This window comes from Carcharhinus amblyrhynchos, unplaced genomic scaffold (genome assembly GCF_965287045.1).
Source record: "Carcharhinus amblyrhynchos unplaced genomic scaffold, sCarAmb.v2.hapA scaffold_56, whole genome shotgun sequence".
NCBI lineage: Eukaryota > Metazoa > Chordata > Chondrichthyes > Carcharhiniformes > Carcharhinidae > Carcharhinus > Carcharhinus amblyrhynchos.
Window position 1 is genome coordinate 426,639 of NW_027649797.1, and position 24,775 is coordinate 451,413.

General features: G+C 40.6%; 1 protein-coding gene across 1 annotated transcript in view; it reads right to left on the bottom strand.

The window, feature by feature from the left end:
• The window catches only part of skia (SKI proto-oncogene a), a 171,629-nt gene that overhangs the window by 14,257 nt on the left and 132,597 nt on the right, over positions 1-24,775 (bottom strand). The window contains exon 2 of the mRNA XM_080182475.1: positions 200-328. Within this exon, the coding sequence (XP_080038601.1) occupies positions 200-328 (129 nt within the window). The remainder of the gene's footprint in view (positions 1-199; positions 329-24,775) is intronic.

The following is a 24,775-nucleotide window of genomic DNA, read 5'->3' on the forward strand; positions in this document are numbered from 1 at the left end:
ATTACAAATATTTTCCCGAAAATCACAAAAGCCATGTCAAAGTAAGGCAAAACTAAGTGCACAAATCCAGTGTTGGATCCTTCTAACATGACACTAATAAAATACACTCACTCTTCAGAGGTTGAAACATTGGTAAGTATTTCCCCCTTTCTCCCTCTCAATGAAATGGTTTGTTTGGTATTATTATTGAATGATGTACCTTAGTGCTAGAAGGAGAGGAAAAGGATCGCCACCATTCAGGCTGTTTCTCCTTCTCAGTTGCAGCTGGAGATTCTGAAGCAGTTTCATCTTGCTTGAACTTTTTAAACACGGTTTGGTCAAAAGGCACCTAAACAGAAGGGACAGCAAGAACAAAGTTAAGATTTTTTTGGGATGATATTTAATGCAAAGATAAAACATGAAAGAAGAAATATTATTCAAGAACACTGAAAATAAAATGAGATAAGTGTTTTGTTCATTAAGTTTATTTGAGGAAGGATGGTGGAATTTCTGTAAAGCTAAACATATGAATGAATGTTGGAGAAAAGTTTGTATTCCTAGCTAGAAAACTTAACTCAGAGTTGTAGCGGCATTTCTGAAACACATTCAAATCTAACCTGCTTCTTGAAAAGTATTTCAAGAGGGTATTATAAAAGAGACAGCTTTTGTTTGTTTGTAATATTTGCTATGATGGTACAAAATATTTCATGTGGAACACAACAGAAGTCTAAGAAGTTCCCCAAAAATGAAAAGAATCATCCTGGACCTCCCTTCTGGTACCCAACTTAGCAGAGACCATGGGAGAATCACTGATGGCGAGTGAAAGATCAGGGAAAGGAAAAAAGAGAACTTTCTCCATAATCCAGTTGGGGACTGCATCATAGATCAACTAATTTTGATTGGGACAGCAATGGCAGCATTGCAATGTGTTATGATCTCCTGAGAAAAAGAGAGGAAAGACAGTCATCAATCAATAAGGATATGTCCTGGTGACACCTGCTGTAAATGCACCGAGTAGTAATTGAGTAAAATAATGCAATAAACCAACATTAATAATGCTGCGTGTGTGACTGAAAGGGACCTTAATGCAATAGGCCTTCAAAGTTCAGCATTGTTATCAATACCTTATGCATCAGAAATAAAGGAGGCAATATAAGGCAGTGTGTCAATGTGCAATTAATAAAACATTGTTAGTCTTCAAGGGCCGAAACTAAAACAGAGGGCAGAATTTTATAGGAACAGCATAAGTTCCACCATAGTGGCTGAAATCAGATGACCTTGCTTTGGCTGGCAGTGAACCAGGTGAGACATATTTCCAGTGGTGGTCATTACCTGGTTGCCCCCAGAGCTGCCAGCCAGGTGGCATCATGTGTGCCCAGCAAGTAGCCCCCCATTCTCCCCCAGAATCTGCTTTCCCAATCACTGTATGGTCTCTCAATGCAATGGTAGCTCATCCCCCTTACCACCCTCCCCACACACCCTAAAATGGGTAAGATGCTTAAGGAAACAGGAAATGGCTGTAACTGGCTACGTAATAGACTCCTGGCAGACAGTCAATTTGTTAACTTTCCTGTCACTGGCAAATTGACATGGCAGTGAGAAGATGTTGGACACTCCCTCTTGTGTCCTCCCACATCATTTTGCCAGCCTTCCTGCATCCCACACCATTGTCAAAGGGCTGGTAGAATTTCAGCAAAAATTTTACTGGGTTGGATGTTGCTCCTCATGCAAAGTTCAGGAATTACAACAAACAACTCCTTGTAAAGCAGAGGCTTTTCAGATAAAACTGTACATTTCTTTCTTCCCAGACCACAATAAAAATGCACCATTAATTTGTTCAGCAGTTACAAAAAACTTGAAAAGAACTGTGTAATTAAGTCAAAGATACTGTAATAGATGGGGTGGAGAGGGTGGGGTGAGGAGGATGGGCATTAGAATGATATGACTGTACACTCCACCAAAGGAGTGAAACAGTGCACAGCGTTGTTTCCTCCCTATGAAAGTCAACTTGTCAACTGATTTCAGAGCCTGCAGCTGTAGTATATGTTGGGTGACTTGCCAAATTTTGCTTTGTCTACCATGTGAACTGCATGACATGGCATGTAAATTACCCTGATCGAATGCAGAGCCTCCAGCTTGCACAGTGTTGATCAACAACAGGACCCTGTCTGGAACAGCAGTGATGATAACACCAGTTAGGTATTTGGCAAATGCCCTTTCATTTCTGAAAATCTCTCAGTTGGGGGTTCCAGTATTAAAACCACAACAGGTGATAATGCCAAAGGGAGGCCGTTATTTTCCTGTCAGCACACAGAACATTTTGTTCGGACAAGACATCAATTTCAGGCTCACAGTCAACACTGGAAAAACTGCTAGAACACGGCCTCTTTTGTGGGTCAAGTGTGAAACAGACATGGTGGGCCAAAAATCATAAGTGTTCCGCAATAAGTAACCCTTTGCGGACCTGTGCAGCATTTCTGATCACATTTTTAAAATCATTCAGGGACTAACTAACTGAGAAATCTTAAGTGTTCAACCATTATTTAATCATTAAATTTTAATGAGTCATTATGATGGCACAAATCTACACATTTGAAAAGTGGTTCCTTGTATCGGTTAACAATTTATATAAGGCAATATTTTCTGCACTCCTCTTGACATGTTTTGTGGCAGTGGAGGCAGCACTGCCATTGTCTTTTTAAAGTTATTTATTAGTGTTACAAACAGACTTGCATTAACACTGCAATGAAGTCACTATGAAAATCCCCCAGTTGCCACACTCCAGCACCTGTTCAGGTATACTGAGGGAGAATTTAGCTCTGGGGTTTCCCATTCTATGCACCCTCTGCTGCTGGGAAACTTGGGGCGGGGGTTTACCATCAGTGAGGCCCGCTGGCGTGAACAGCTGGAAAATTCCAGCGATAAGCGTTTTTAATGTAATAAAATTATCCATTAGTACATCAGAATGGTAACATCTTGGAGGTAACAAATGCATAATTGAGGATATTATTAGCTGCCACGTAGCAAAGGTGGATGATGCTCGAGTTGATAATTTGTGATCTTTTGTGATGGCATTCGATGGGAAACTCATCTTGGGTCAAAGTGACAGATTAATGTAGTCTTAGACTGTTGCCAGGGACAGGAATATAGATGGTAGATAGGGAAAGGAGTTTAAGTGGGGACTGAAAACAATGGCTCCAGACTTCTCAATATTTATTTGAAGGAAATTTCTGCTCATCCAGTGCTGGATATCGGATAAACAGTCTGACACTTTGATACCAAAAAGGAAAATGTTGGAAAATCTCAGCAGATCTGTCAGCATCTGTAAGGAGAGAAAAGAGCTGATATTTTGAGTCAGGTGACCCAAGGAATGGCATGGTAGCAGAGTGGTTAGCACTGCTGCTTCACAGCTCCTGGGTTCGATTCCCAGCTTGGGTCATTGTCTGTGTGAAGTTTGCACATTCTCGTGTCTGCATGGGTTTCCTCCCACAGTCCAATGATGTGCGGGTTAGATTGATTGGCCATGCTAAAAATTGCCCCTTAGAATCCTGAGATGCTAGGTTAGAGGGATTAGTGGGTAAATATGTAGGGATATGGGGTTAGGGCCTGGTAGGATTGTGGTCAGTGCAGACTCGATGGGCCAAATTGCCTCCTTTTGCACTGTAGGGTTTCTATGATTCTATGACCCTTTGTCAAAGCTTTGTATAGGTATAAGTTTGGAAGGCAAAAGCATATGTACAAGTGTGACGTTAGTGTACCTTTAAACAAATCATGATTTCTGTAGCTCTCATAGCTTCAGTGTTCCTTAGCTTACAGCGTTAGCTGATGTCATTGGCACCCAACTTGACTGGAGATATCCTTTTATTGCTACTTAAACGGGTGTTTGTTTAGTTTTATTGAGATATTTATGACTCTGCGCTGGGTTTTAATCTTTAGTAGGGGCATCAAGCTGAGAAGTCTCTCTCGCTGGTTTTGGAAATTCTACTGGTTAGCTGAAAGCAATGCAACTTGCTTTCCTGAAGGAAAGATTCTGTTGTTGGTGGCTTGACCAGAGTCTACTGTGGTTCTGAGAAGTTGTTCTGACTTCAAACTGTTGGACTACTAGAACTTACAAGACTGAGAGTTTTCAATTCTCCAATGAAAGGACTCAATTCCACGTAAGCATTAGAGTTTGCTATATTAAACCTGTCTATAGCAAGAGTTTTGTTTGATTGAAACATTTTAGATATATTTGTTGAGGGTTATACATTATTGTGGTTGTTTGTAACTAATAGAAGTTATTGCTAATGTTCTTACTATACTATATTCTTACATAAACTTTGTTTGCTAAAAGCTCCCTGGTGGGTCATTTAAATCATACCTGAAGTGAAACATATCATCTTAGCCCAGCCAAGTTCAAGATGCAAAACTTATGATGCGAGTTCCATTAAAAAAAACTTAAGTTTCTAACCTGAATCATAACAATTGGGGGCTCCTCCGGGATTAAAATCTATATTTCTTGATTGATTTGGGATTATTGAACTCAAAGACACAGAGTGGTGAGCATATTGATGTTTTCTTTTCAGGTTGTGTATTCATGTTTAAATAGGGAATGTCTTGTGGAATAATGGCTCTTTCAGAGGCTCATAAGTTCTTGGGAGTGGAGGAAGTCACACAAGGTGGTTTACAAAAGATGACCAAAGCAAAACTTTCGGAATTGGCTAAAACACTGCAGTTGACATTGCCTGATGCCGTAAGGAAAGGGGAGATAATTCTGGCGATAGCACAGCATTTAAAATTGACAGAAACACAGTCAGAATAATTGGAAATGGTTAGAATTCAATTACAAATGAAACAGTTTGAATGTGAAAAAGAATTAAAGTAGTTTGAATGCAAAATAAAGGAGTTTATAATGGTTTTAACTGATTGCATAGGACCCCTCCCTGAAACAAAACGTGGGAGTCAATATCTACTGACCATAATGGATGTGTCTACTAGGTTTCCAGAGGCCATTTCAATATGTAATATTACAACTAAAAGGATTGTAGAGGTGTTACTTCAATTTTTTACTAGATATGGACTACCCACAGAAATATCAGATCAAGGATCAAATTTTACATCAAAGTTAATTCTTGGAGGTTATGGATAGATTAGGAATAAAACAATTTAAAAGAACTGTGTACCATCCAGAATTGCAAGGAGCGTTGGCATCAAACTTTAAAGGCAATGTTTAGGGTTTATTCTCAAGATTATCTGGAGGAGTGGGATAAAGGAATTCTATTTGTACTCTTTGTGATTAGGGATGCACTTAATGAGTCAACCAAATTCAGTCCATTTGAACTGATTTTTAGTCATAATATAAGAGGACCACATAAATTGATTAAGGAGAAATTGGTGAGTGAATGTTCTGAGACTACTTTATTGGATTATGTGTCAAACTTTAGGGAAGGGTTCAATAGAGCAGGCGAATTGGCTAGACAACACTTAAAAGTAGCACCGAATGTAATGAAACAGGAAGTGGATAAGAAATCAAAAGTTCATAGCTTTGCAAGCGGGGATAAAATCTTAGAGTACAGCTACCAGTGGTAGGTGAACCTTTAAAAGCAAGGTTTAATGGGCCCTAGCAAATTAAAAGGAAATTGAGTGAGGTGAATTATTTGATAAGAACACCAGGTAGAAGGAAAATTCTGAGAGTGTCATGTGAATATGCTTAAAAGGTAATTTGATAGGGAAGGATAGTGCACCCCAGCCATGGCTTTCATAGCAGCAAGAGGTGCTTTCAATGGGAAACGCCACTGACAACAGTTGGAGCAGAAGATCCCACCAACAGCCAATAGCAAGACGCCTTCTGCCGCCATGAAATACACGACACATTGCTTGGTAAATCACGCCCAATGTTTTGTCACAGGTTCAGCTCTTATCTATGTTCTATAAGTTTGCTTAGTTGTATATTGCAGAGAAGGTGGCATTCATTTATCCAGATTTATGGTAGGTATACTAGCTGCATAGTTTTTATGCTTCCACATAAGCAGAGACTGCCATGCCAGAGTGGGGCTGCTGAGTCACACAAAGTGATGTTTAACAGAGTTGACCATAACAGCGCAAACTACTGATTCACGGAATGGAAGGATGTCAAGGGTGAAAGAATACATACAAAGTATACCACTTTTGACGAAAGCCATGGCAGTTTCCAAATGCCAATAGTATCTGTTATATACAATATTGATTACTGAACGAAAAGTTTGAGTTTTCATCACGTGTTAATCTGAGCATGCCTCAACTCTTAACTTTCAAAGTCCAGTCACTGAAATTATGGGAAACACATTCAAAAGAATACACCTACACTTCCCAGGATATCTGAAATGATTACAGCTGGTTTCAATGAAAATAGCTGAGTTAGGGATGTCTTGGCCTAGAGCCACACACATACCCCTATTCTACTGGAACGTTATACAGGATATTTAGTAATCACAAACGGTCAATCAACTCTGCCTAGTTCGTAATTCTGTGCTTTTAATAAACCATTCAATAACAGCCACTGAAAAAAAATACTGAGAAGCTTTAATCATTAACAAACTTTACAAAAATGTTCTGCAAAGCAGTGGAGCAAACTGAATCACCATGTTGCTATGTTTGGCAAGCAAACAATTAAGGTATGTAAAACCTCTTGAACAAAGTTCTTCTTTGAATTGATAAGAAACAAATCAGATTTCTTTGAGGTAGGACTTTTTTAAATTCAGAAGGTGAGAAGGAGGAAAAGAGAAAGCGCTTTGCACCAAACAATTAAAAGAGTCATTCTATCTTAATACTCCACTTGAGGTACTACTCATCAGAATAAGTTTCGTCAACTCAAAAACCAGAAGACCACAGAATTAACGTTTCTGTGCTATTGCAGTTCATTGGCATGCATTGTTTTAGAGTTGCTTTGTAAGTGGCATTTCTGAAAATGCTTTCAGATGAAAGGATTTGTTGTGTGAGTGCGCTGAGCCACATCTGACCCAGCATAAAGGCTATTATTATAGTGTGGAGGAAGAACTGAGGGTCCCTAGCAGAATCAGTGACCCATGTATTGCAAGGTTAGTGGCTCACCCTCCTCCTCCTCCTTTCTTCAAAATGATCAGCTCAAAGTTGAAAAATTCTACTCACCAAAAGGTAACTAACTATCCGGTGTTTACAAGATGAAAAATAAGACAAACTGCCGGCTTTTCAATTAACTGGATTCTCCTTTTCATTTTGTTTCCACTCTCTCTTTGCCATACATAACTCTGATATGCTGCACGATTTTTTGCAATACTCAACATCCCACTAACTCTAAAAAATATTCTCCATTCCTTTTATGGATTCTTTTGTTTGGGTTAAAGTTCAAGTCACAGTTTGTGCTGAATGCAAAGTTGACTTGTCCAAGCTTAAAAGGGCCATTGTCACTGGGAGGCTGTTGTGCAAAACACTTCTCAAGGCCTGTGGGCAGAATTGTACAATGAAATCATCTGTGATATGACAACATGTGTGTATCTGCCCAAAGATTTAAAAATTAAAAATAGTAAAGCCATGTGGTCGAGTGGATATTTAATTTAATGCAGGAGAGAGTGATGTTTGCAGATCCTGTCTGCTTCAGGGATCTTGCATGTTTGAAAACTACAAATCCACAATAACACAATTTAACATTTTTGTAGCAGTATTTGTAAAGCAGGCACCAACTTTATGGGCCTTTTAATTAAAGACTAACGAGTAAGAACTAGATTTTTTTAATGAATTGGTCAATCATCATTATGTTAACAGAAACAAAGGTTTGTGGGCATAGATTGTGAACTCATTGTGACCAACCATGTTAAGAAGTGACAGATAAAGAAATGTCAACTACTGGCCTCTCTTCCTCTGAAGTGGGTTCGGTGGGCCTTCTCTGCTGAATCAGAGATTACCACCACTTCCCTCCTGATATTTCTCACATTCAGCAATAGTAGCAATGGAGGTGATTTAGGCTGCTTGCTAGCTGAGCCTGGCTTACCAGCACCATTTACAAATAGCCAGACCATGAAGGAGCAGTCAGTGACCTTTTCTGCCAGAGTTAGAGGAGGAAACATGAAGCTGGCATACAACTGTTAAGTCCCCAAACGGGCAGCACAGTGGCAACTGATGCCTCACAGTTCCAGGGACCCAGGTTTAATTCCCAACTTGGGTCTGCGCAGTGTATGCACGTTCTCCCTGTGCCTGCATGGGTTTCCTCTGGGTGTTCCGGTTTCCTCTCACAACCCGAAAGATGTGCTGGTTAGGTGCATTGGCCATACTAAAGTCTCCCTCAGTGTAACCGAGCAGGCGCTGGAGTATGGCAATGAGGGGATTTTCACAGTAACTTAATTGCAGTGTTAATGTAAGCCTACTTATGACACTAATACTTAAACGTAAACAGAGGTTCAGCTAAATTTTGCCCGATGACATCTGACTATCGTGTGGGAAAATTCAGGTAATGTAGTTTGGACTCGCACATTAAAAAAAAGGTTCATTAAATGAAATATGCAGGTTTCCACCACCATTGGAACCTTCATCTAGTAGAAGTCCCCGCCTCTAGGACAGCATGGCAAAACATTCCAAGAAACCTACAGAGCCATGGAATTATTGACGACATTTTTAGTACTAAAGTTAATTCTGTAATCAAATGTCACAAGAAATGCTACTGAATCCTCAAAAGATTAAAACTGTACTTTCTGAATTCAGAATGAACTCTGCATTACAATTTTTCCAAAAGATCCTTGGCTGAAAGTGTCATCACACCTCAGTGCAAGTACAATCATGCACTTGACTCTATCTAGTACCATGTGTTAAAAGCCTGTATCTTTATGACAAGGCTTTGATATTGTAAATACGAATACTCAATCAAGTACTCAACCCTGAAACAAAGGGCTCCCATTCAATTTATCTACGAGTGGAAAATGTTTGTCAATGCTTACTTATAATTATAAAAAATTCTAGCATTTTTGTTTCTTTTGAGTATTATTGCCTCTTTGAATATTGTGGCCAGAATTCTCTGACCTCAGCCCCGGCTGGGATCCTCTGGTCCCATTGCAGTGAATTGGCTGAGAGTCAAATTCTCCATTCTCACTGCAGCAGTAGCAGGGTGTGCAAGACTGGAGAATTCCAACCTGTGTATTAATGTGGCAGCTGAGCTACATTTGTTGTAAATATACACAAAGTAGGGGGACAGGGGCAGGAGAGTTTTCAGGCCTCCCTACAGTATGTTTCTCGTGGGGGAGGTGGTGCACCGTTCGCCGGCAGTGGATTTTCAGGTCCTGTCGCTATCAATGGAATTTCATCATGCCACCAGGAAACCAGAAGAACCTACCAGTGTGAACAGCTGGAAAATTCCGGCCAGAGTTTTTAGTTTTGTTAAGTAATTCAAACACAATGCTAAAATAATGGTTAGTAAAAAGTTTGCTAATTGAACTGGTAAAAAGTTTACCACATAGAAAAACATACTGCAGAGAAATGGAAGGTTCACTTCCAAGATACTGTTGTCAGACAGTCAGCAAGTATTAAAGAGTGAATTACTTACAGGAGCTTGGAACAGCTATTACCATAACAACATCACCATATTAGGCCAGTCAAAGATGACAATTACTAGTAGGGTTGTTGCAGTCTTTTTTTTATTAATTCAAAAGTTCATGCTTCTATTTGACTGTAGAGTTGAATGTCTGCGGGACTTGACCTGATTGCTTTCTGTAACTTCAATGGAAGATCCTCAGAAACCTCTGGGGCCGAAGTGTAAACAGTGTTTATGCTGTTTCTCCAGGGTTTTGTGGATCTCCTGCCAAAGTCACAAGAACAAGAAAAATGACCTGGGACTTTAAAAGAAACCCAGCCATACCAGTAGCAGATTTTAAGGGGCAGCTTAGTGGTAGTATTCTCACCTCTATGTAAAATGATTTAAGCCCATTCCAGATTCTGAACAATAATAAAGGCTCACTCTTCAGTGCAATATTTAGGTAGTGTGGCAGGTGCTTTCTTTTGATGAAATGTTACAGTGAGAACCAGCCTCTCTACTGATCTGGGTGTTAATGATCCCAAAACAGGAGAGTCCTCCTAAATTCCTGGATAACATGAATCCCTTAACCAACACAAAACATCAATCAATTATCACATTTGCTCTTTGGGTTCTTGCTGTGAACAAATTAGTAACTAGTGCACAAATTAGTAGCTATAGTTTAAGACAATTTATTAGTTGTATCGAGCTTTGGGAAGTCTGAGCACAGGAAACATCCTGCATAAATATGCGTTTGTTCTTAATAGAACTCTGAGCCAAGAATTTTTGGATGGCAGAGTTTCCCATCCATATTGCCACCGATGCTGGCTGACCTGCAATTCCGCCTCTCATTCTGGAGGAAGACTTGGCTCAAAGAGCTGCCAGCTTGGATTGGCCAGAGGCTCTCAAGTTCCAGCAGCATCAGTAGCTGCAGTAGATGTGACTGCAATTGCAAGCTATCTCCAGAGTCTAAGCCTCGGGAGCCCAGGACCAGGTAAGTTTTGAGGGTCTCAGGGTGGGGAGGGGAATTGAGGCTTGGGAGTGGGCAGAGTGGGGTAAGGCTGTTGGTGGGGATGGTGTGTGTGTGTGTGTGTGTGTGTGTGTGTGTGTGTGTGTGTGGGCGGGGGGTGTGTGGGGTGGGGGGGGGGGGGGTGAGGGAAGAAGGAGGAGGAGGAGGAGGAGGAGGAGGAGGAGGAGGAGGAGGAGGAGGAGGAGGAGGAACACCCATTGGGGCCAGATCTTTCTGGGATGCCCAATATTTAAAAGGAAGCCGTTGACGGAGCGCCCCCTGTTCTCACCAAAAGGCCTGAGCAGGGTCACTCTTTGGACTTCCCCCCAGCCATCCTCCTGCCAGCCTGAGCCTGGGTGGAAAACGGCCCTTAAATCATCATCAATTGGCCACTTAAGGTAGGCTGACATGTCCCATCGTAAAATTACAGAGAGGTTGGGATGGGTAAGAGCCAGTGGGGAAGGCCATCTGACAAATCTTACAACCAACTTTGTCTGCAAACCTGCCATTGGGCGAATCTAATGTTCTGCCCTGGAAATATACTGGGGCTGAAATTCTGAAGGGCTTGCATCACCTCAACCTTTTTCCAATTTATCTTAGATTCTGCTGATGTCTCACTGGAATTACAGCTAGAGACTGGTATGATAGTCATGGAATTTCAACTCCACTGTGTTTATTCCATGGGAGTAATCGATCCCTAGAGACCCAGCTTGTTGTTTAAATTATTTCTACAACATGAGCACGACTGGCAAACAAAGTTAACATTGGTTTTGTTTTGCACTAACAAGAATGATCTCTCTAGAAGGCAATGAAGATACTCTTGATTCCTACTAGCATGAAAGAATGTAACCGAATAAACTTTGGCCACCAAATTCAATAACAGAGGGTGGAATCTTGAGCACCCAGTGGTGTGTTTGGTGGCAGGGGACATTTAATTGGGTGGGCAAGTGGCAGGTGGGAAACCTACCACCTTCCTACCTCCACCCCAACTAAATTCAAGGTGGGAGAGCTAGGGTGGGGGGAGATGAGAGAGGCAGAGAGAGAGATGAGTTTTCCAGATTACCAAAATCCCTGTGTTAAAAAGATGCTTTGTGATCTTATGGTGAAAAGACCCTGCTTTAATTGTAAGATTATGTTTCCCCGTTCCGAACTCCCCCACCAGAGGAAATGAATTTCTCTATATCCAACCTATGAAATCGTTTATACAAGAACTTCCAGCACTGTAGATGCTGGAAATCAAAAGATAAAAATCAAAAATGTTGGAAATATTCAGCAGAGATAGAAACAGATTTAACTTTTTTTCAAGTCAGTGGTCCTCTGTCAGAACAGGTTTCTTTACTCACAAATGGTATCAGACATACCTTCTGGCACTTTCTGTTTTTCCATCAAATTGCTTTATTATTTTAAAGACTAATATTAGATCATCTTCAACTTTCTAAATTCAAAGGATCTTAGTATCAGCTAAGTAGGTTTTGCACTTTGTATGCATTTTAAAGGGAGATTCTGTAACACATACTTTATCAGGGAGTGTTTGACACAGAGACTGCGAAAAAGGGAGTCATTTTTACTACTATGAAATGTCAGTGACAGGAACTGGGAAAGTATTATCATAAAATATTTTTATTGACATGACTGGTAATTTTATAACTCATGATTATTGTCTACAAGGGAAAATCAAAATGAAAATGCCAAAAGATTGAACATTATTGAACATTCAGCAATATTTTTCTAGAGCAATGGATCTTATGTTAAACAATAGCTATAATTCACCATCACCAGCAACATATTAATTTATTAGATGTAATCTACTATTTAAAGCTTGCTCTTTTGCTGACTGCTGCAATTTCTTGACCAAAGTAGCAGGATGTTCCTATTAACCGAGACTGAATCTTTTTTTTAAACAGCCTCTGTTCTTTAAAAATAATTTTCCACCATGCAAATCTTCAAAACATTTTTTGAAATTAATCACAAAGTAGAATCAGCAATGTGCAAAATATTTTTCACTTATAGCCTTGCATAAAAACACACACGCACACTATACATATTATATATGCACATCAGCAGGGGGTTAACACCCACAGCCCTATGTCTCATATTTCCACTCTAGTGTGAGTGGTTAGTCTGGGAAGGGTGGTGCTTCCTTTTCATTTCTCTGCAATACAGCTAATGGCTACATGTTCTGATAATGGTTTTTACTCAAAGTGAAAGCCACAAGAAGTGGCTGTTGTTTATCACTACGAGACCTCACAGACTAGCTGCTCAGACAGTCTGTGAGAGTGAGGTATGAGTCATACAAAAAAAACCAGAAAGTACAGTAGAAAGGATGTTCGGCATCCAACTCTGTTGACAAAATGGGTTCTAACGTTGGAGGCGATGGATCGTAAATACTTTGCCGATTTGACATTTAACCACTGTTTTTTCTGTACAGACGTGAATAACTGCCTCAGTTGTTGAGCATCTATACTCATTACACTACTGATTTTCACAACAATTGGACAGTGGTCTGTTTATTTTGATAGCTTTCAATCCCTTCATTTGAATGAATTTTAAATTGCAAATTCATACAACATGTCCTCATCTCCAGCTGTAGAATGTAGTCCACAGTATACAGGGATGTACACCACAGTTATACACTGAATGATACTGTACATTGAATGGTACATGATCCACACAGACCGTACAGCTGTGACTGAGATTCAGACCAAGCAGTTTGCAGCAAAAAGGAGGTATTTGTTGATTTGAAAAGCCAGTGCTGTATGCCATTTCTAAGACATAGGTTATAAATTTCTCCTTGCAATTTACCTTTTTAGTATTCCCACACATAAAAAAACTAGTATTTTTTGGTTAATTGGGATGTCTAACACTTGAAGAAACTGATCAACATTTTCCAAAGCAAGATGAGAAATGTACGTAAGCAGAGCTTCTATCTACCTAATAACAAACATATTTTATCCCACAACATGACATTCAGACAGCTTAAGTGCCAGGGATGTTATATTCCATCACCATATGCATCTCTAAAATGTCCTTCTCTTTGCTCCTTAAAAAGGAATTCCACAACAACAGAATGCCAACAGAAATACATAGTAGTGAGTTTTAGCCTCCAGTTAAATTCTGAGAAATTTGGGATGAAATGAAATATAACTTGCACTTGGCACATGTTTATGAAAGCTGTGACAGAGAATGGATTTTGTTAAACCTTCTTAACCAATAGTTAATGCTCTTGCTGATATCCTTTGGAATTAAATGACTCGTTGCACTTACCAATGCTCAGTAGAAAACAAAATATACATCCCTCTGTCTAGATACAAAGCAACTAGATGATGATGGACACATGCAGTTCACCACATATCCATCATTAGGCACAATTCAGGCCTTAAGTACAGGTTAGGATGCTCATAAAAAATTATTTGGACCCAATACAAAAATTGTTCAAATAATGTACAATATAACTAATGATTCCATCTACCTGACTATATTTTTGGGATTACTGTTCTGATTGTTTCGTCAGCAACAATACTTTCACACTATTTTTCTGTAAGTCTGCTTTTTTGGCTTGCCATCTTATTTTCCCTGAATGCTTTTAAGCTAGGGCACTAGGGAAGTGTATGACACTTTGGGGAATAACTGATGCTTGAGTTTTTCCTTGCACTTCCTGTTGATTAAAACATTCAATGGATTCAGAGCTGGAAAGGAGTTTGTATCATTTTCAACCAAACGTTAGCTTAAAAATGACACTGTGGTGCCATCATCACTTTAAAAAGTTTTTTAAAATGTTAAAATGTAGGATTTGGAAATATAATTAGAAAAACAAATGACAATGATTTAGGTACCCCTTAACTGGAGCTGTAGGAAAAAAAAGTCAGACAGCAACTCAGCTAGAGCAATGGCACATTTGAGTTTTTCTGCTGTGTATTCTTTGTGCTCGATCATCAGAAGAAATGATGGAAAGGCCTGGCAGCAGATAGCTCCTTCAGAAGGGAGAACAAGAACTGATGCAAGGAGCCTTCTGGAATTCCACATTGGCCAGTAAAGTGCTTGTTTCAATCTCAGGTCACGCTAACTAACAGTTAATGCCAGGAATAGGATGGCACAGTGGCACAGTGGTTGGCACTGCTGCCTCACAGTGTCAGGGGCCCAGGTTCAATTCCAGCCTCGGGTTACTGACTCTGCAGAGTCTGCACTTTCTCTGTCTCTATGGAGTTCCTCCATGTGCTCCAGTTTCCTCCCACAGTCCAAAGATGTGCGAGTTAGATTGATTGGCATTGTTAAATTCACCTAGTGTCAGGGGAATTAACAGGGCAAATGAGGGTTATGGGAATAGGGCCTGGGTGGGATTGTGATTGATACAGATCAATGGGCCGAATGGCCTCATTTGTACTGTTGGAATTCAATGTTTTTATGTGTAGTTGTAGGGGTGTTCCAATTTCAACCAAAGTTCCGGGTCATCCCTGCTGTAGGATGTCCAGCTGGACATTAGGCAAAGTCAAAGCCACGCTCAGCTGTAATGTCTTCTGATAACTCTCTGACAATCACGATCTATATTTACAAATGGAGAATGTCACTTGTATCAGGCACCAAAGGATGACTAGTACCCAGGAATCCATAACTCGGCCAACGTCAGTGCCTTTAGAGTTGTGGAAATCTCAAACTCTCGTGGCTCAAAAGGCTGTCGAGACTAGATTAATTCAACGAAAAGATTCAAAATGGACTGATGGAATTTTCTTAGGCAAGGGATATTGAACCAAGGCAAATAGATGGAGTCAAGATATAGATCTGCCATGATCTAAATTAAGGGAAGATTAGGTTTCTGGGCTGAATGGCTTACTACTGTTCCGATTCCTAAATATAACGAAAATTGAAGAAGAAGAAAGAAAAAGGACTTTTCTGATCTTCATGCGAATACAAAGTTTGTAACTGAAGAAAACAACCACTTTTTAAAAAAATGGTTCCCATACCTGTCTTAAATTCAAAATTTAAAAACAGGAATTGTTTACATTAACTTAACTGTGATTACTTAATGATTATGCAGTTAAAACTACAACATTGCTGAACTGGGCAAATTATTTTTAGGAGATTGTCTGATATTTTGAATTCCTTCATTGACTAGAATGGAATCTGCCACCACCAGGCGTACGTTTGATGTAGATACAAAAACAGGAATTTTTAATCACATGCTTCTACTGTAATTATACTAAGATGAGGGACTTGGGAATTGGATCTTTTTCAAACATTTCAAATGGGGAAAACATATTTATGACTTTTTTTTAAACTGAGAAGGGTGTCTCTTTGACACAGACTTCCTGGTCCAGTCTGGATCAGCACAGACATGACCTCTCTCCTCTCTGGAAAGCCACTAACTGCATTCTCAGACATGCTGTAAGAGCTCATAACATTCCAGTACTCCATGTTCTGAGAGCACCGGATAGACAAAGCTGTAATGGCTGCGCACCATCCCAGACACCACAAAACTGCTAGACTTACTAAATTTGGTGATGATTTAAGTCATTAAAGGAATCTTGAGGAGCTCGTGTTCGTATACCACATCAAAAGCAAGTGGTTGTGCAGCTGAGCAACACCAAGAGCAAAAGAATAACCTACACACATACACAGCTGCAGTAAAGAGGAAATCTTTACTGTGAGCAACTTTATACATACATATTGTTATTTGACTCCAAACACCCTGTAGTTGAGTAAAAATATTATCTACTAGTTTCTCTCAAACTTGGATTAATGCTTAAAAAAATAAATTAACTTTAAAAATTTCACAGAGAGATCTAGGTGCCTAAAGAAATTAGCAAGATGTCTACAGGAAGATTGATAAAGGCCAGACTATATTATTTGTTGGGTCTCCCAGGAAAAATTACAGAAAATTGAAAGGCCAATGTTACTTGAATCTACTGTTTGTTATGGAAGCAAAACAAGACAGATGAGGTCTTCTGGCAAATTGCTGTTAAATCTAGCCTGTCATGCCTTAGAGCAGCATATTTCAGGCAACAATTATACAGAAGTAAAATGGTGAGACAAGACAGGATATAAGCAGCTTAAAAATAAATTGTTAGCATTTATATGTCAATAGACGATAGTCAGGTCTTCTCAAGAGGGATAATTCTGAGGCTGGCAGGGTCATTTCTATCACCCAAATTTCTGTCCTCCTTTGCTGAAAGTATTACATTCACTGAGCTTTGGTTCCATTCAATGATATCATGGTTGAGGCTGCTTTTTCACCAACTCAGGTGAAAAGGAAGGAGATGGTTACTCCTCTCCTGTTCTCCAAAGCCTGAAACTCCACATCCTTTCCCGCCACTCCCTATTGGGCCCAATCGCTCCCCACGAAAAAGCCGAGACTTTGTCAGGTATCCATGTTGTCTTCTTTGGATTCTGTTTGCAGTCCCTGCAGTGTACACTACTGTGTTCTAGCACTGCGGGGCTGCAAGAGCTGCTGTACAACCTAATTGACTAGCAGCTTGAGGGCAGGTCTTCCTTCTACTTAGGACAGAAATCCCACACTGAGCTTGTTAAGGCCCATCATCCTGCCAGATGCTGGAAAAACATCCACGGATATGGAACCGTAATGGGAAGCTGCTGCAATGTGTTACTGTTCTCTTCACTTACATTTCTGCAATCTGGGAGGCCAGTAAAATTCAGGCCACTAAGATTAGTGGCAGTTTTTCAGAGTCATTCAGTTGAGTCTGGAAGATCAGGAATTTAGCTTTTGCATTTGTAAACAACACAAATGCACTAACTGAATATGAGTGTATTATAAAATCCTATAACATATCAAACAACTGTGTTTCAGACCAATGCTGAATAAAGCTGCTTCACATAGCTACTGAGGAGCACTGGCAGATGCTGTGGCAGGAAGTTGTTACTTAAAGTTAAGGAATAACAAGAGTTGTTGAAAAAGAGTGATGCAGAAGGAAGGAAGTTAAAACAAGGCGACAAAGATAAGATTCTAAAAGCTGCCTCAGTATAACGTGTAATTTTAATATGTTTCACTTTGTTTCCATTTAAAGTAAAGAAACATTGCTGCTGTCATGTAAACACACTATTGTCACAGACAGTACCTCTGAAGCTTGATGTGAAGTTGGCACATCAAATGATACTGCTAACCATGCATCCCACCCAGCAGCAATGAGGTAAGCTACAAAGGAGTTCTGCATATGCCTCACTGAAATCATTTCTTTCCCCCCATGCCTAACCTAATGTTTGGAGAGTGTGGCTCCGATTTTGTGGGGGCTTCACTCCTGCTCGGGGTGTCAGTTCTGTGGAGAGGTACAAAGAAATTAAGTGCCTATTTCTGTGCTGCAAATTTGATGTAATTTTAGGGATGTCTTACAAAGCCTGAGAAGCAGTTTGGCTCATCAGTATATACGAAATGCAGCTTTATTGCATCTGGGGCAAAATTAAACTGATGTCAGATGCCTGCTTGGAGATGACTTGCTACTCGACTTTACAGAACTCAGGTACATGCTCAGGACCTGACATCTATCAGAGTTGCACTGACAATTTCACATTAATATATAGCCAAAATCACTTTATACTGGCACTAAAGTGGCAGTATAACTAAAGGCTTAAAGTACCGGATTCACTTTAACAGGAGTAACTGATTGTTCAATCAGGGAGCTGATCCATGATACAGGGTAGAATAGGGATACATTATTTTGTAATTAAGATCCCAGAAACTATTTATCAGATCACTGAACCACGCTGTTGACAGTTGCACAATTTTGATGCAATTATTTTCGTGTTGACTGGAACAGACAAGCATCACTCAGAGGTTAAGTGTGCTGTAACCTTTGTGAACATTTGCTGTGCAATCATTTCAGCCAGTGTAATTTTATTAAAGCTCTCATCCACAAGCTTTTGTTGTACACTTCCATCATCTTGTTTTCATCCCTGTACAAAATCCCAACGTACTGTTTTAATTTTCATGAATTTAGAACCATAGAACCCCTACAGTGCAAAGAGGCCATTCGGCCTATCGAGTCTGCACCAACTCCCTGAAAGGGACCTTATACAGCTCTCCCCACTCTGCCCTTTCCCTGTAAGCCTGCACATTTGCCATGACTGGTCCACTTAACATACACATTACACTTCTTTAGACACCAAGGGGCAATTTAGCACGGTCAATCAATCTAACCTGCATATCTTAGGACTGTGGGAGGAAACCAGAGCACTCAGAAGAAACTCATGCAGACACGGGGAGAATGTGCAAACTTCACACAGTTACCCAAGGCTGGAATCGAACCTGGGTCCCTGGCGCTGTGAGGCAGCAGTGCTAACCACTGCGCCTCTTGTTTCTTAACCAAGGATTCCTCCAGAAAAGAAAACAAATAGCTTTCAGATTTAAACAGCTCAGGAAAGAGTAAAACTATTTGTAATTGCTGATATTTGTTGTACCTTTTAAAATGTCCTGATGGAAGCAGTGGCTTTTACACAAATGAAATGTTGCCATTAGTGAATCGGTGTGACGATAAAAATCTCTTCCTCAATGTCAGCAAAACAAAGGAGATAGTCACTGGCTTCAAGAATTGTAGTGGAGCAGATGCCCCTGTCTACATCAACAGGGATGAAGTGGAAATGACGGAGAGTTTCAAATTTCTCCATGTCCTGATCACAAACAACCTGTCCTAGTTCCTCCATGCCAATGCTATAGTTAAGAAAGGCAACCAAGCCTCTACTTCCTCAGGAGACTAAGGAAATTCAGCATGTCCACTACGATTCTCACCAACTTTTCTAGATAAACCATAGAAAGCATTCTTTCTGGCTGTATCACAGCTTGGTATGGCTCCTGCTCTGCCCAAGACCACAAGAAACTACAAAAGAGTCGCGAATGAAGTCCTGTTCATCATGCAAACCAGCCTCCCATCCATTGATTCTGTCTACACTTCCCACTGCCTTGGAAAAGTAGCCAACATAATCAAGGACCCCATGCACCCTGGACATTCTCTCTTCCACCTTCTTCTGTCAGGAAAAAGATACAAAAGTCTGAGGACACATAACAACTGGATCTAGAACAACTTTTTCCCTGCTGTCATCAGACTTTTAAATGGACATACCTCATATTAATTTGATCTTTCTCTACACCCTAGCTATGACTGTAACATTACATTCTGCAGCCTCTCCTTTCCTTCTCTATGTACGGTATGCTTTGCCTGTATAGCACACAAGAAACAATACTTTTTACTGTATACTAATACATGTGACAGTAATAAATCAATGCCATTTATGTATATATTAGCTAAAAGGGATATTAGATATGTGCAGAAAAGAAAAGATTTGCACTGATATATCTACTTTCACAACTTCAGGATATCTCAAAAACGTTGGGAGGAATTTTCCCAAAAGATTTCTAAGTGTCGAATTTGCGTAAAAATTGGAGTAAATCCCACTGTTTTTTCCAGCAGGATTTTCAAAAATGAATCTCCTACACTCTGTGCATCCAGAGTGCGAATCATGCTGGAGAGGCCAGCATCATACCTCTGAGTGGGCCACTGCCCTTACTGCTGGCTTCCCGAATGCTGGCCATCTCAATCACTGGCCAGGGCAGCAACTCTGGATCGCTGGCTTTGCTGAACCTCCACCCCCGATCACTGGCCTCATCCTTGGATGTGCCGGGCCAACCTCTCCGCTACCCGCACCCCCCCCAACCCCCCCTCCACTGGGCAGTGCTTTCAGTCAATGATTTCAGTTGATTTGCGTACAGCAAGGTCCCCACAAATTGCAATGAGATAAATCGATTTTAATTGTTGAGGGATAAATATAGCCTGCACACCAGCAAAAAATAATCTTTTTAAAAAATATTATAATTAGATCTTTGTGTGTCTACTCCAGAGGGCAGGCATCTCATCCAAAAGGTGGCACTCAAGATAAAGGGGAGGCGGTTTAGAACGGAGTTGAGGAGGAACTTCTTCACTCAAAGGGTGGTGAATCTCTGGAATTCTCTGCCCGTTGAAGTGGTGGAGGCTGCCTCGCTAAATATTTTTAAGAAGCGGGTTGATGGGTTCTTGATAAGAGAGGGGATTAAGGGTTATGGGGAGAGGGCGGGAAAGTGGAACTGAGCCACGACAGATCAGCCATGATCTTATTGAATGGCGGGGCAGGCTCGAAGGGCTAGATGGCCTACTCCTGCTCCTATTTCTTATGTTCTTATGTTCACCCCCAGCAGTGAATAACCCTCAATGAAGTATCAGCCTGGACGTTGTGACTTGGCAGGGGTGGCTAAGATCAAGTGTAGTGTTGACATTCTGCACTTGGTTGAAGTCATTAGGTTACATTTCAGCTTCTTTCGAAGCAATTTTTTAAAGCGGCATCTTGGCCTTTTGGCTAAGATGCAAATCAAATCAAGCCTTGGAGGAGGAGCTACACCTACTCCAATCAGCTTGGATCATGTAAATCAAGCCCAAGACAGGCGGTAAGAGCCCCGTCTTGCCAGCTTGGACTGGGAATGTTTCAACTTGTTGGGACTCTGAATTGGCTTTAATTTGACTTGGTTGGATTGGAATAGAGTAGAAGTGCTGTTTTATTTAGCTGTATTGTACTCTATAGTTTAAACAACCATCTCTCAAGAAAAAAACTATAGCCCCTCTGATGGCTTGGCAGGAACGCACTATTAAACATTATACTCAGTCATTCATGTCAGTTAACTTGTCCTCAGTTATGTGACTTCAACCTGGGCTCATGTTAGTTCAGGTGCTAAATTAGTCTCTGATCTACTGGGTTTAGAAGAAAAATAATATTGCCTATGTTTTTTTGCATTGTATTTGAAAAAGTAATCTTTGTGTACGTTGAATGAGGTCAGATTCATGCTGACCCTACAAATCCCCCCACATGTTGTCAACAGGTCTGCCAGGATCACAGCTGAAGAATGGTTCGTTGGGAAAGGCACTGAAGAGCAGTAGGCATTCATGGAATCAAATTTTGTTTTGATTTAATTTATTGTCACATGTATTAGCATACAGTGAAAAGTATTGTTTCTTGCACACTATACAGATAAGGCATACCATTCATAGAGAGGGAAACAAGAGTGCAGAATATAATGTTACATCATAGCTAGGGTGTAGAGAAAGATCAACTTAAATGTAGGATAGGTCCATTCAAAGATCTGAATGCAGCAGAAAAGAAGCTGTTCTTGAGCCAGCTGGTACACGACCTCAGACTTTTGTATCTTTTTTCCGAAGGAAGGTGGTGGAAGAGAGAATGATCAGGGTGCGTGGGATCCTTAATTATGCTGGCTGCTTTGCTGAGGCAGCGGGAAGTGTAGACAGAGTCAATGGATGGCAGGCTGGTTTGCGTAATGGATTGGGCTACATTCACGAACTTTTGTGGTTCCTTCCGGTCTTGGGCAGAGCAGGAGTCATACCAAGCTGTGATACAACCAGAAAGAATGCTTTCTATTATTAATTTAAGGATGATTCAGCATCCTTAGAGAAGATGCAAGTAAAGTGTGGGGACATTTAAAAAAAATCTACAAGTGGCTTAATTTTGTCAATCACAGCGCAGGCATACTTTGTTTGAATTGTATATGTAAATGGTAAGATGTGATGGTTATCGAAACATTTCAGACACAGACTACACTTTGCTAAGAATGCTCGTGCTGTAAATTACAATTCCCAGTCTCTGACACATTTTGATCCAAATACAAGATGCTGAATTCCAATGAGATTAGTGGCATGGGTAATAGCTCTCTTAGGTATGGTGCCCTTTCCACTTTGGGGAAAGCAATTCTTAGACTAAGTCTGTTAGAGACCCAAAGGAGCAGTGTTGGTGACAGACAAAGCTCCCAAAGGTTTCAAGGCAGCTACAGCAGCCTCAGTACAATCAAATTGGTCATGCGCCAGCTCCCTCATCTTGGTGCGAAAAGGAAGAGCCAAGCAGTGCTATCAGCACTCTAGTGCTGTAACTCTTGCCGTTCTGGCAAATGGCCAGGGCCTGAAACCAGTTGAAACCATGCCTGTGCATCTATAGAGAAAGCTCTTTTTCCTCTCTTCAGTTTTATTTGGCAACCCTTGTGTGGGAACACTACAAAGCTGAGGCTGATAAAAAGAAGGGACCTGGCAAGGCTCTAGTGAATCTGAACAGCCTCCAAGCTGCAGCTGCAAAGTCTGTGTACCATTTACTCTACGATTGAAGTACACAGCTCATAAAGCCAAAACTTCAACTGGGCTTGGAACAAACACAGGACACCAATAAGAGATTTAACCACCTTGGACATAACAACAACAACAACAACTTGTACACAGCACTTTTCATGTAATAAAATGTCCCAAGGCACAAGTGTAATATCAATAATAATGTGACACTGAACCACATAAGGAGGTTTTTGGGCTGATGAGCAAAAGCTCATTGAAAGAGGCAGGTTTTGAAGAGTTTCTTAAAGGAGGAAAGGTAGCACATGGTTGAGAGGGGAAATTCCAGAGTTTAGGGCATCTGCAGATGAAAGCACAGCCGTCAATGGTGAAACAATTAAAATCAAAGATGCTGAAGAGGTTAAAATTAGTGGAATATAGATAAGAACACAAGAATTAGGAGCAGGAGTAGACCATCTGAACCCTCAAGTCTGCTCTGCCATTCATTAAGATCATGGCTGATCTTTTCATGGACTCAGCTCCACTTAGCTGCCTGCTCACCATAACTCTTAATTCTTTTACTGTTCAAAAATCTATCTTTGCCTTAGAAACATTCAACCAGGTAGCTTCAACTGCTTCACTGGGCATGGAATTCCACATATTCACAGCTCCTGTGAATTGGCTGAAGAAGTTCCTCCTCAACTCAGTCCTAAATTTGCTCCCTCTTATTTTGAGGCTATGCCCCCTAATTCTAGTTTCACCCGCCAGTGGAAACAACCTTCCTGCTTCTATCTTATCTATTCCCTTCATAATTTTATGTTTCTATAAGATCCCCCCCTCATTCTTCTAAATTCTGAGTATAGCCCCAGTCTACTCAATCTCACCTCATAAACCAACCCTCTAAACTTTGGAATAAACCTAATAAATCTCCTCTGCACCCCCTCCAATGCCAGTATATCCTTTCTCAAGTAAGGAGACCAAAACTGTACGTAGTACTCCAGGTGTGGCCTCACCAGCACCTTATATAGCTGCAACATAACCTCCATGCTTTTAACTTAATCCCTCTAACAATGAAGGACAAAATTCCATTTGCCTTCTTAATTACCTCTGCACCTGCAAACCAACCTTTTGCGATTCATGCACAAGGATAGCAACATACTGCAAATTTTTTAACCATTTAAGTAATAGTCCATTTTGTTGTTATTCCTACCAAAATGGATGACCTCACATTTATCAACATTGTTACATCTGCCAGACCGTTGCCCACTCAAACTATCTATATTCCTCTCAGACTTTCAATGTCCTCTGCACACTTTGCTCTACCGCTCATTTTAGTGTCATCTGCGAACTTTGACACACTACACTTGGTCCCCAACTCCAAATCGTCTACGTAAATTGTAAACAATTGCGGTTCCAACACTGATCCCTCAGAGTACACCACTAGTCACTATTTGCCCACCAGAAAAACACCCATTAATCTCCACTCTTTGCTTTCTGTTAGTTAACCAATTCTCTATCCATTAATACATTACCCGTAACACTCTGCACCTTCATTTTATACAGTAGTCTTTGATGCCTCACCTTGTCGAGTGCCTTCTGGGAATCCAGACACACCACATCCACCGGTTCCTCACTGTTAACTATGCTTGTAATGTCCTCAAAACATTCCAGTAAATTAAACATGACCTGCCTTTCATTAGCCCACGCTGCATCTGCCCTATGAGACAATTCCTGTCCAGAGATCTCGCTATTTCTTCCTTGATGATAGATTCAAGCATTTTCCCCACTACAGAAGTTAAGCTAACTGGCCTATAGTTATCTGCCTATTGTCTACTCCTTTTTTAAATAGTGGTGTCACATTTGCTGTTTTCCAATCTGCCGGTATTGCCCCAGAGTCCTGTGAATTTTGATAAATTACTGCAAGTGCATTTGCTATTTCCTCCACCATCTCTTTTAGTACCCGAGGATGCATTCCATCAGGGCCAGGGGACTTGTCTACTTTTAGCCCCATTAGCTTGCCCAACACTACCTCTTTTGTGCTAATGATAGTTTCTATGTCCTCATCTGCCATAGCCTCCTTGTCATTGATTTTTGGCATGTTCTTTGTGTCTTCCATTGTGAAGGCCAACATAAAACACCGGTTCAATGTCACAACCATTTCCTCATTTCCCATTATTAAATCCCCCTTGTCCTCTAAAGGACCAGTTTGCCGTAGCCACGCTT